The sequence below is a fragment of the Alnus glutinosa genome, chromosome 3 (assembly GCF_958979055.1).
Source record: "Alnus glutinosa chromosome 3, dhAlnGlut1.1, whole genome shotgun sequence".
NCBI classification, from domain to species: Eukaryota; Viridiplantae; Streptophyta; class Magnoliopsida; order Fagales; family Betulaceae; genus Alnus; species Alnus glutinosa.
Genome location: NC_084888.1, coordinates 9,257,502 through 9,270,506, shown reverse-complemented (window position 1 = coordinate 9,270,506; position 13,005 = coordinate 9,257,502). Strand labels below are relative to the sequence as shown.

The window sequence follows — 13,005 nt, the reverse complement described above, 5'->3', positions numbered from 1 at the left end:
GATTTGCAGGCTTTGATCATTCGTACAATGTTCTTGCGAACTGACAGTTAACAGGAAAATCATCTACTTTCTAAGCTCTTTTTTTTTTCTAGAGAAATATTTTCTGGCAAAACTTTCTTGACATCCAAACACAGCGTAAGTTCTCATTCCAATAATATATATATAATTTTCTAATTAAAACATGATTTAACACCTGAAACATTTTGACAGAATGACGGAATTGCATCCTGAGAAGATTTTGGTAGTCAAGAAAGCCATATTGAATTCAAACAATTATTAAGAAGAATCTAGGTTCATCAAATAAAATGCAATTCCAATTGAAGCATATTATGAAAATATTCCCATATCAGTAGTCCTTCTCAACTAGGTTCATCAAATAAGAAGCATAAAAATTATCCAAATTATGACGAGTTATAAATGGAGTTTCTCATATCATCTTCAGATAACCAAACAAAAGGACTTATTCTATTCATTCAATACAGCTCTGTGCCTATCGCCTCAAGGTGTGCAGAATGTACTCAGCATAAAGGTCCCTGCAATTTAAATACAAACTTCAGTTGGTGGAGTCAAGGAAAAAATTTTCTAATGAACATACAGTTCTTTACTGAAAATTCCTGTCCTGGAGATCTCTAAAATTAGATCTGAGCTAAAAAAAAATTATGGTTGTCTGGGATAGGCTTACATCGAGTACTGGATGGCTTCAACAGCAGATGTTGAAGGTAAAAAGTCGTTGACTGCAACCTCTTTGTTCTCATTCTTCTTGTCTGTAAAATATGTCAAGAAACCTCTCTAATTATAAATAAACCTCAAATAAACTAAAGAATCTAAATTTGGGCAATAGATCTCAGTTGTATAAAGGTTTAAAAAGGATACAGTCTTCAAAGAACTGGCGGATCTCAGAAAGACGATGAGGAGCGAGCTCTTTGATGTCGGTATAGTGCTTATACTCTGGATCATCAGCGCACACTGCAATGATCTTATCGTCTTTTTCTCCCTTGATTGAAAGTACAAAGTAGCCATTAGCAAACTAATAAAAGAAGTGGCAAATGTTCTATTTGCTTTAGCACTTTAAAAGAGTACCTGGTCAATCATAGGCATAAGTCCTATGGCCCTCGCTCGGAGAAAGCAACCCGGAAGGACGGGCTCCTATTCAAGTCAAGTTTAGGATTTATTAATGGTCTTGTTAACATGAAGCTCAAACATGCAAACAGTTAAAAATTATAGGAATTTACCCCTTATATTAATGAATCTCTGTCAATAGTATAGCTAGTAGTACGGAACATTGCAGAATGATTTAGTATTTTGTATACTCAGGAAGTTGTAAAGAAATAATGATATGAGAATTATCTAAGAATCGTGTCACTTTGGCATTATGTTCATCACCACTCAACAGAATTGATAAACATGATTTTCTACTGAATTAATGAATATTAAACAATAACAAATCACCTGCATGAGAATTAAAACATCAAGTGGATCGTTGTCTTCACACAATGTGCGAGGGATGAAACCATAGTTATGAGGGTAGACCACTGATGAATACAAAATCCGATCAACCTGAGCAATTTATTCCGACAGTAAGAACAATCTTTGGTAAAAATCTAAGCAAAGCACAAGGTAACAAATTGAAAGGACTAAGACTCTTCCAAAGTACAACTCAAGAATCCTTCAAAAAATTTTAGTCCTCATCTAACTGAACCGCACCCCTAGTGGTTGCGTATCACAGGGTAAAGTAATTCTATACGTCATATTCATGTCCTTTTTGTGTCCCTCTAATAATGATGTGTTTTTTAAAATCATCATTTAATCAAATTTCAATAATAATCAATCACAAGTTCAATGGTAATTTTAAAAACCACGTCATTATTAGAGGGACACAAAAGAGACATGGGCATGACGTCTAGAATTACTCCACAGGGTGTATACTATCTGTGATGGTGGGTCATTAGACTGGATTGAACTTGAAATATTTTGCAGAGAACATAAACCTTTTTCTAGCTAAGTATGCTTCAATGCCTTCAATAGACAACTGAAAGAACATGCCTTGCACTGGCACTACAAGCTTCATTTTTAGAGTGCTTGAACTGAAGTTCATACCTTAATCAGTCCTGTTTTTTTGTCAAGTTCATATTTGACCTTACTTCCCTTTGTAATCTCAACCACCTGTACCATTCCAAAAAGTAATTCAAAAAACAGATACTTCTGAAATTTTTCCTGAAGAAATAGAATTCCACTTGGAATTTGAACAATGTTGCTGGGAAAGAGAAAACTACAGGAAATTTGAGAAAGACTGAAAAAAGTTGGCAGCTGGCATATGGAGTCTAATTAAAAGTTCAGAATAATTTGAAAGGAAAAGGTTAGGGTTGGTGGCGACAAAATTAGCCCGCACCACAGGTTTGTACCTTGCGATAAAAACGAATGCAAGATTGCATAAGAATAAACATAAAGATAGTGAATCCTCTTCGATAATTCTAATTGGAGAAGTTATATTTGCAAGCTGAGGCAGAGTTAGAGAGTCAGTAAAGAACGAAAAATTTGTGTGCTAGTTGGGCTTCGATATTTGGTAAGATGGTGCTTGATATATTCTGTTGTGTGGCATATTTGTTTTTCTTGTGCTTTGGTTTGATTGGGTACCGACTTGAGGACAATCTTAACTACTCACCAGAAATTGCTCTTTGAACGTCCTGTTGGTTTGTACCATCCACCGCCCCCCCCCCCCACATAAAAAAAAAAAAGAAAAAAGTTTCAAGTTCATATCTTCTATTATGTCCCTCTTTCCCCATAAAAAAGAAAGGCAGAAAAATAAGGTTGTTGAAAATCAAGGGCTCAATGTAAATATTCCTTTCAATTTTAGCTCTAAAGATACATATTCTGTTTCACATGATATAGATGAGTTCAAAACATACACAGTTGAAGATATTGGGCGCTCCAGGTCCTGGGGACAAGATTATTTGCAACAGAGTCAGTACTTTAAGTTTAAGTTTATATGAACACTGAATATGATGTGTTTATAAGTACCAATCTCAAGATCATGCCACGGATGTGCAGCAACTGATCTCCTTGACAAAGATGAAAGGATTCTCTCATTCAACCGGGGAACTTGACGTTGAGTATGACTTTCTTGGGCTTCTTTTCCATCTGCTCCGTTACTCATCTCTAATAAGATTCAGAAAATGTAACACATGAAAATCTTTATAAAATAAGTGAAACCCTGGATTTTAGAACTCTGTTGCTCAATTCAAATCAGAGATAAGCGAATTACTTATATCAGTTACAAGAGATAGCAATGCCAGAATTCATTTTGCAATCTTATATTGAGCAGCCAACTATATACACATCTCATTGAGGTATTGCTCAAATGATGGCCTGAGTTGAAGACTGACAAGGATATAAATCCTTTATGATAAATGATGATTTGATTACTCTAAATTAAGGGATTTAGTTACCATTAAAGGATTTGTTATATGAAATTATTCAAATCACCTATAAAGCTCTATAAATAGAACCCTGTACTCAAATCAAATATCAAGAAAAAAATGTAGCATATAAGGCTTTCACCCGTGCATATAGGTTATAGGCCAAACCACTTGATTTCTGTGTCTTTCTTTCTATAGTTTCATCTCTTCATTATGAAATTCTATATGGTATCTGAGTCCAAAAACTCAAGCGAGTAACATCGATCATGCGCCTTTTCTTTTTTCTTCAACTTTTTCATCCCTTTTGCATCTTTGACCATAGCCAAAATTGCCCATCATTTCCGAGACTCAACAAACACCACCAACCTTCAATCTCCCTCTACACCAGTAAAGCACATCGTCCCATCCAAACCCACATATCCATTTTTTTTCTTCTTTTTATGGTCTTCGGTCAAATCTCACTCTCACATTAGGCCTTTGCCACTCCACCTCCCATTCCTCGTACCCAATTACAACCAAAGAAGACCCGACGACCGAATCTGGTGGTGCTCTTTTGGAATGTGATCTGACTGGCATTGTGTTCTCTCAGCTATATTGTAAGCTACCAAGATGGCCGCACAGGATTTTACTGCCGATATGGACAAAGCCCTCATCTTCCAAGTTGGCCAACTCAAACTAGATTACCAGGAGTGGGTTTACCAACCACTCGTCACCAAGAAAAGCCCTCAATTTTGAACAAAGATTTTTGGGAGTTCTTGACCCACATGGTTTCGTGGATGGTTCGAGTCATTAAGTTGCCAGTTCTATGCTGGAGCATCTATATCATCATGTTTTGGCCATAGCAGCCGATGCCAGCCAAAGTTGCCGATGTTCAATTTCCGGCCATAGCAGCTGATGCCGGCCAGAATCGCTGAAGTTCAAGTCCGGCCAAAGTAGCCGATGTTCCCATCTAGGCCATAATAGTCATTTTTCAGCTATTTGATGTTCAAGATCAATACTCGCTAACAGACTGTTCATCTTGTACGGGCATGATAAGGATATAAATCTTTTATAATGAACGATGATTTGATTACTCTAAATTAACCGAATTAGTTACCTAAATTTAACGGATTTAATTGTATTTGAAATTATTCAAATTACCTGTAAAACTTTATAAATAGAGCCTAGTACTCGAATCAAATATTAAGAAAAGATGTAGCCTATAAGGCTTTCATCAGGCTGAACCACTTAATTTCTGTGTCTTTCTTTCTATACTTCCACTTCTTTATTATGAATTTCTATATAGACCCATTAGATGCGTGCGTAATTTATAGACACACAAAGAAATGATATCTAGGAGAAAGGGAAGGCATGTTCTCAAATACCCAGATGAAAGATAGCGTATAAGAAGAGAGAGAATGAAAATGTATGCATCACATATATCATATATCAGACAAGTTGATGCTGGGTCACAACTATAGTCAACATTAACATCCGATCGAACCCTTAATACCCAAATGATTGAACTATATCCTATTAATCTTCAATATACCAACAGGGTTATCAGTACACAACAAATCTAAGAACGTGAAACGATTGGCATTGACTTTTTTCTACAAAACAATCCACGGTGTTTATGTGCATAAACCTCTTACGCATGATACGATTAGAAAAAGGAGTGTTAAACCCAAGCCTTCAGATCAATCACGATTCCCAGTGCCACATATCACAATAAAATCCACTAATCCAGTATGAATATGACTACGCACATTAACCCAACAACCTTAAGAACGTGATCTGGGGAAACCACAAATATGCGATCTAACAAAAAGACCAGAAGCTTTTATTGCAACAGTAAAGTGAAAAATAGTGCAAACATACCTCGGATTGTCGCTAGAAATAATGTTTGGAAGAGGGCGGAGAGAGAATATGGATGGGGCGTAGTTCTTAAACGTGCATTTATAGTGAGAGCGTGGGGTTTGGTCAATTGTTTGAGGCTCTGCCTCGTGCCTCTTTGGGAGAGTAGTTAGCTGCCCCCTCCACCTGCTTTGATTTACTTTCAAAGTTTGTTAATTTATCTTGCGAAAATGTCGAAAACTACCCCTATATATAGTTTCCAATTTTATAATATATCAATGATATCCAATTTCATGGATATTGAAAGGTTGTTTGATACATTATTTCTTCCTAAATTACATTACATTACTTGGAAAATAATAGAAAGTGTTACTGAAAAGTGGTGATTTTTACTTGATACATTGTGTATGTAATTATATATTGGCATACATCTAAAAAGAATTATTAGAATGCATTTAAAAAGATCTTTGAGCTAAGCTACGCTGAATTTAAATAGAGATAACTTTACAAAAGGGTATCGCACTATCGGCCGTTTTGAAAAGAAGGTACTGAACTTCCAAATGTCTCAATAAATGGTAATCCGTTAAGATTTACTGTTTTTTTAAAGATTCAAGCATAAGTATTTTTACAATTTCGTTGAATTTTGACCAACATGACCTAAATCCTTGCAATTTTTTTTTTCTTAAAAAAAATTAAGGGTATTTTGAAATTTTTTACAGGATTTAACAGCAAATCCTAATGAATTACTTTTTATTAAGACGTTTGGAAGATTGGTACTATTTTTTCAAAACGGCCGATAGTTCGATACCCTTTTATAAAGTTATCCCATTTAAACGGGAATTACTGACACGGATCCTCACATGGATGTATAAAATGTAGAGGGATTGTAAATTGTAATACTTGTTCTTGTATTTCTATGAGGGGGAAATGCAGAGGAAGTGCACGAGTAAAACCTTTTGTTGACGAAAACGAAATGCGTGTGTCGTGTTGTCCCAAATGGTGCCAAAGTCCATGTGATTTGAAATAGATTCCAATGCCTCGAGATTTGTTGGGATTTCTCCATGAAGAAAGAGGCAAAAGTCCAATTTCTTCCCACCACGTTGCACGCTTTAAATGGAACTTCTATGCATGATCAGAGAGGGTCAGCTGTGTAGGTGATTCGATTCGCCAATGGCACCGCACCATGATTAAATTATCATCAACTTTTCTGTAGTCTTTTCTTTATTCTGACTTTCTTTCTCTTCCAACCCTTTTAGATTTGGCATACTTCCAGGCCAATCTCTGTAAGTTGCGAAGACTTGTTATGGGACTCTATTGTCACGAGAAAATTGTGAAAACACTAAGAGATCTTTTTTGAGTTTTCTATAGGGGAGTTTGAGAGTTAAATAGTTTAATCAACATCTCTAGGTTGTGAAAGTCTTTTGTATTATTTTCTCCATCATAGAGAAATTTGCTGCAACTCTGTGGGCGTATCCCTTAGCGGTGAACCACGTAAATCTTATGTTCTTTTGTAATTGCTTGTTTTATCTTTTTTCCGCTTTCTTCTCTTTCGCATCTAACGGGCCTCTGGAGATAAGACATTTTTTTAACACAAAGTAATTTTAGTAGTCACGAGTTCCGGTTTGTTTATCCTTATAAATTTGAAAAAACGTTTTTCCCATTCCAAAAAGAAACAAGCTCGAGCCATTTTAAAGAGAAAAGATTAAGCTATAAAGCAAGTTTTCAGCTAATCTCGTTTTGTATTGGCTGAGATGAAGCATGGAATTTTTAACGTCATTAGGGAGATTGAGATTGTCAAAAAACTTGCCCTGTGACAATCAGCCTAAAGGCTGCTGGAATGTGTCCTGGAACTGCAGGCTGCAGCAGTAGGCCAGGCTCAACGAGGTACAGTATCATCCATGGAAGTTATGATGTAGTTGAGGAAGAAAAAAGTGTGGTATTTAACTTTGGCCGATTTACCAAAAAAATAAGAAGGAAAAAAGAAGCTATCTGTATGTAGACAAGCTTCTATGTAAGATGCATACACAAAAATTTCTAGTATCTTTTTTTTTTTTTTTTTTGTTAAAGAGGAAGACACAACTTACATATGCCTATACATGCAAGCGATACACACAAAACAGGACCAGCAGCACTCAAATTAATTGAGTTCCAATTTACTAATCCATGTACCGAAAACACACACACACACGTAGAGTTTTTGGCAGGTGACACGGGCAGCCTTTTTGCTGAATAGCAGTATCATTGAAGAACAATTCAAGGCATATGTATGGAATCAGGAGACATTGATATCATTTGAAGGAGGCTGGAATTTGAAAATGTTTCCTCCAGTGAAGGACCCCTCCTACTACCTCCATCCAGGCTCTCTTTAGCAATATGTACCAGCTCCCTTGCAACATCAACCATACCAAGTTTGCCATCTCCACCAAACAATAAGCATCTTGTTGCAAGGTCTGCAACTATCTCTATTTGCTCTCTGCGGAAAGGCGGTTGCTCATGATAGTAAAGGAGTGGATCCACAATCTCTTCTAGCCTTCCACACCTTATTTTTTGCAAAGTTACGGTTGGCATGTCCAAGTGATTTGTGCCTGCAATAATCTCAAGAAGCAGCAAACCCAGGTCATAAACATCATTTTCCTGCAAACGCAAACCTTCATAGCTGTTGTACAAAGCAGACCCCTTCCCAAGGATTGATCTAAGTAGACCAAACCCAGCAATCTTCACAGAAAAATCTTCATCTAAAAAGATATAACCGGATTTGAGATAATGGTGGAAAATAGGAGGAGAAATCTGATGCTGCAGGAATGCAAGAACACTAGCTGTTTCAGCAGCAATGTGCAATCTCTTGTACCAGTCAAGACCAATATTATGTTCTCTACTTTTATGTAAATGTTCCTCCAAGGTACCATTTGCAGGATACTCATAGACCACTAGTGGGGTGTAGCCAGAGTCTATACAACATCCAAGGAGGCGCGCCACATTCCTGTGTTGAACAGCTGATAAAACCTCAATTTGGGATAGAACTTGAAGCAAGTCTCTTTCATTGTCACATTGTAACTTGTGCACAGCTATGTGCCATTTTTCCCCAAGAACCCCAGCATAAATTGTGCTATTACTGCCATCTACAAGTTTCTGACCATCTTCAAACCCTTTAGTGGCTTCATCTAGCTCATGGTAAGTAAATAATCGAGTTCTACAAGCTTTTCGGAAGGAGATGGTGCTGTGAAAGTAATCCTGGTCGGGGGGAAATTTCCCCTGCTTAACACGTCGCTTAAGTAGACAAAAAAGTGCAATCAAGAAGGCAACGATGAAAACTGGAGCGAGAACTCCTGCATGGTTAGGATGCCATGATGTTATTCTCTCAGGGACAAGAAATATTATAGAGATTCACGATTGACTATATGTCCCATTTAATTTCCAAGTCGCATTTGCTTTGTGGATAAGGATAAATTTTCTTTATGCTCTCTCTGAATGAACAAATATTGCAGTTTGTGACTAGACAAAATCTTCAAACCACAATTCATATGAAAATCGTAAGGCACATAAGGATCTAATTCTTAAGTACGTACCAGCCACAATTATTAATTTCCTTCCACCATGTCTTTTGGTGAAGCAGTCATTCCCATATGCTTCCCGTCCGTCCTTTATGCATGCTGTCAAAGGCATGCCTACTACATGTGAATGTCATAGTTATAGGGAGGTGTCTTTAGCAGTATCAGTAACAACAACAATGTCGCAAATTCAAGCAAGTAGAGCATAACCAAAAGATGTGCACTTTCAAATGATTCGGTACCCAAGCAATCAAATTTTCAAATGGATCAGTTTAGTTTATTGTTATAAAATGTTACGCTGATTTAAACCGCTTTTGTTTTGTTATGTAAATTTGAAGGAAAGGGATGGATAGGACTCAATGATTTATATAAATACCATTTACTTGGATACGTGTGTTATATACATTATACATCATACAGGTTCAGTAGAAAACAGAACCAAATCGTACCAAATGAAATGCGTGAATCGACCCAATTTTACTGTTTCCATTATGTCAATTGGTAGGCCATAATCAGAACATGTTAATTGGATGATATCCTGTCTGTGGTTCCCTTTCCACGGATGCAGTTATATAAGCCAAATCCTCATTCATGGTATTAATGCCAATCTAATCTGACTTTTTTTGAATTTCAAATTCCTTTAGGTTTCTAATGGAGTCTAGAATGGCCCACACCAACATACAGATACTTATTAGTAAGACACAAGAGTACTGCAGGAAAAGCAATAGTCTGGTTGTGGCTTATGAAAGACCTGGTGTCTTTTACTAGTGAATCACAAAAAATAAAAAATAAAAAATCCTAAATATTTTAGTATGTTGGAGCTGTCATGATTACTGATGAGCATTGTCAAAAACATAATGATCATATTCCATAATGATGTGAGTGGGATGCAGCAATTATGAATGAGTGCTAACATCTAACATCTAACTCACACTATATCATTATCTTTATAAATCAAACCAACCTATATTCAGTTATCATGAAATGGAATCACAAAGATATCTACCATGAACTTTAGAATACCCTGCACCTTTATTGGGACTGCAATTAGTGGAAAGATTTCTCTTAATACTACCACATTCAGAGCCACCCAAACACATCATACTGACTGAAGGATCTGTGGATGATAATTTCAATAAACCAAACGCATATGACGGTTTAATTCACAGGCAATTTCAAGGAAAGGGCTGTATATAACATGTGCAAAAGTTGACCATGATCAAAACAATTGAGAACTACTCACACTTCAAGCACCCGACTCCATTTGCAAATCCATCTCCAATAAACCCATCTTGACACAAGCACCTTATCCCTCCTTCAATTGCTGTGGCATTGACAACGTATGCATTGCCAGCACAAGCTCCCCTGGATGAGTTCCTTGGAACAGCCCATTCCAACTTAACTCCGCGCTTACCTGAAATAGTCCCTCGCAGAACAGCCCAACTTGAGAACCCTCTACACCCAAATTTGGAAAATCCTGAAAACCCATCGCCAACATGCCATATGCTATGATCGGAGAGGGGGTAGCAGCAGGCGGGGGAAACGCTATCACTGCCATCACAATCAGGCAAGTCAATTGTTTCACATTCTGCTTTACACAATGAAGAATCCTCACAATCGTACAAGCCAATGACATTATCAACCGCCACGGCAAAGTAATCATTTCTACCAAAACCGAAGGAGTTCAAATCGTTATACTGGCGACAGGAAGAGGAACCTGGAAAGTCCACTAGTAGACCATCAGAGAAGAATTCGAGAACCCGATAGCTTTCAGAGCCAATGTTGAGAGAAAGGGTGGTGGAGTTAGAGCAAGAGAGATGGAAAGCATTAGAAACAGACCCACCACGTGAAGTACTGTTCAAGTGAAATGGGCATGGGATATGAAAGCTCCCACATTTTTCACTGCTGTGATTTTGTAGCTGTTGATGTTGTTGTGGTTCTGCAAGAGAGTGAGATATGGGAATTTGGCTAAGAAGCCTGAGGAGAACACAGGAAGCAAAGAGTAGAGGTAGCATTTGTAGTGAAAGGGTTGACTCAACAGCAGAGAATATTTGGAAGAACAGGGCATGCTGCTATGGTAGTGCATGTTGAACATGTTGAGTGGCAGGCTATATATATATATATATATACTCACACCTATCTCTAACAAAAAGAGATCAGATGGTTTGCCATGTCAGGCGAGACCCACAATCACGAAGAAGGAGATGACAACGTGTCGAGATCAGAGATGCAGTAGGGTATTGAGGAGGAGAGCATAGAATTTAGGGAAGGGTGAGAAGATTGGTCTACGGAATGGGCTACAGCTTGTACCGCATGGGATGGTGTGTTCTATGTGATCAGCACGGCCGATGTGCGAGCATTTCAATTCATTTCAGGCACTGTTATTTTATTAAAAACTTGCATGGGGGTTAGTTTATATGAATTTGCATGGCTTTCGAGATTGGATAGATATAAGTATACATATTATTGTAAACAAAAATTGTGTAGTTTGAGAATTACGGAATGTCAGAATATATATATTTGTATCTTGAAAATGGTAATCTTCTGCTGTATATATATATATATATTATAGCATGTAAGAAAAGATCCTCAACCTCCAAGACCACGCGTGGTGGGTACTCAAACTCGCTTATCTAGTCACTATATATGCAATGGCATCTGTGCTCACACAACTCACACAAGGCTTAGTTAGCTTCCTCGTCGCATGCAAGTGGGTCAAAAAAGGGAAAACAATTTGTATGTGAATGCTCTAGCTTCTTGGTACTGCTTCGTGTTGGGATGCCAAATTTGCCGGGTCCTGTGGCATCACCACATGCTCATAACACAAAATGGGTAGCCTAGCCTGAACAAGCTAGGTCCAAGCGGGGGGTTTTCCTGGACCTTTGGTACGTACTAGAATGAATGAAATCATCTCCACCCAAGACCCATGAACATGAGGTCGTGACAAATTAATTACATGAACCTTTACCAAACAGTTCAATGCCGGATGGGGGTTACGACTTTCCGACACCGGAAGATGCCATGGCACTCTCGGCAGTTTTCCTTTTTTTATTATTATTTATTTTATGAACAAAACTATTTTTTGTTTTTTAATTCAAATATATTTATCATTCCGTATATCATTAAAATATTATTTCTTTACAAAAGACAAATTTCTTATCTACCTTTACATTTTTCACAAAATTTCAACACAGTCCATAATGAAAGGCAAGAGAGGAGAAGGAGAAATTAGAAATAAATATTTTGCGTTAAAATAATGGTTAAAAAAGCTAAAATGTTTGGGGTAGTAGCATACCAAATGTTTAGGAAAGATATAGGGAATATGCTGCACGAGGCTTTTTGAAATTTTTTGAGAATTTTTCATATATCTAAGAAAGAAGAAAGACTTTAAGGAAGCCATTAAGAGTACTTTTAACATAATCTTGTGCTTCTTTACGAATACTTCAGCAAAGTATTGGTAATACATAGTGGCGGAGCTAGATTTTGGTTGAAATGAGTCAAGATTAAAAAATAAAGTTGAACAAAAGTTAATTAAAATTACTAAAGAATAGAATTAACAAAAAAAATAAACAATTAAAACATATAAATGTAACTTGTAATTTATTTTGTCACGCTTACCGTTAATTTATTTAGTTGTATTCTACGAGTTTTTATATTTTAAAATCACTGCATGATTTCTTCATTGTTAATAGTCTTGAATATATCATTTTTAATGTACATAACCAGACAATCATTCATCCACTGAACTCTCATTTGGTTATGTAAACAATTTTTAACATATTCATTGTTGAAAAGGCTCTTTCAATGGTAGTTGTTGCAAGTGATAGAATCAATGATAATGTTACAAATGAATAAACCGATGGATACAGAATATAATTTTTCATCTCTACCATATTCTCTCATCAAGTTGTCCAATCCCTTTTTTGATTGTTGTGAATTCTTGAGTAGAACGCAAGTCAATGATATATGTTTCAAGCTAGTTATCCAAGTGATAAGTTGAATTGCTGAAAAATCATTCAGATAAACTTAAGCAAGCTGAACTAATTTATCCTTGTTTAAAGCAGCAAATGAGTCATCTGGATAGACTAGACTCAAGCATGCAACACAAAGTAATAATTCAAAATTCACCTCATCAAAACGACTTCTAAGTTTCTGGAGTTGCATGTCCATAACAATATAATAAAGCAGGTCCACACGATAATGAT

General features: G+C 36.7%; 2 protein-coding genes across 3 annotated transcripts; both read right to left on the bottom strand.

Annotated features, from left to right (window-relative positions):
* Positions 1–292: 292 nt before the first annotated feature.
* On the bottom strand, positions 293–5,468 carry LOC133864819 (soluble inorganic pyrophosphatase 1). The gene is made up of 9 exons (XM_062301240.1): positions 5,277–5,468; positions 3,019–3,156; positions 2,907–2,935; positions 2,098–2,163; positions 1,450–1,557; positions 1,081–1,146; positions 874–994; positions 683–764; positions 293–533 (listed from the first exon to the last, which is right to left on the bottom strand). Exons 2-9 carry the CDS (start codon positions 3,152–3,154, stop codon positions 491–493), a joined length of 651 nt encoding a protein of 216 aa, XP_062157224.1. The 5' UTR covers positions 3,155–3,156; positions 5,277–5,468; the 3' UTR covers positions 293–490.
* Positions 5,469–7,288: 1,820 nt separating this feature from the next.
* LOC133864293 (probably inactive receptor-like protein kinase At2g46850) lies at positions 7,289–11,099 on the bottom strand. Of its 2 annotated transcripts, none has more exons than XM_062300576.1 (3): positions 10,044–11,099; positions 8,819–8,920; positions 7,289–8,578 (listed from the first exon to the last, which is right to left on the bottom strand). In XM_062300576.1, the coding sequence occupies exons 1-3, from the start codon at positions 10,813–10,815 to the stop codon at positions 7,506–7,508; spliced, it is 1,947 nt and encodes a 648-aa protein (XP_062156560.1). In that variant the 5' UTR covers positions 10,816–11,099; the 3' UTR covers positions 7,289–7,505. The 2 variants fall into 2 exon arrangements, with proteins under 2 accessions (XP_062156560.1, XP_062156561.1); XM_062300577.1 differs by having other exon boundaries at positions 7,290–8,578; positions 8,819–8,902.
* Positions 11,100–13,005: the final 1,906 nt, after the last annotated feature.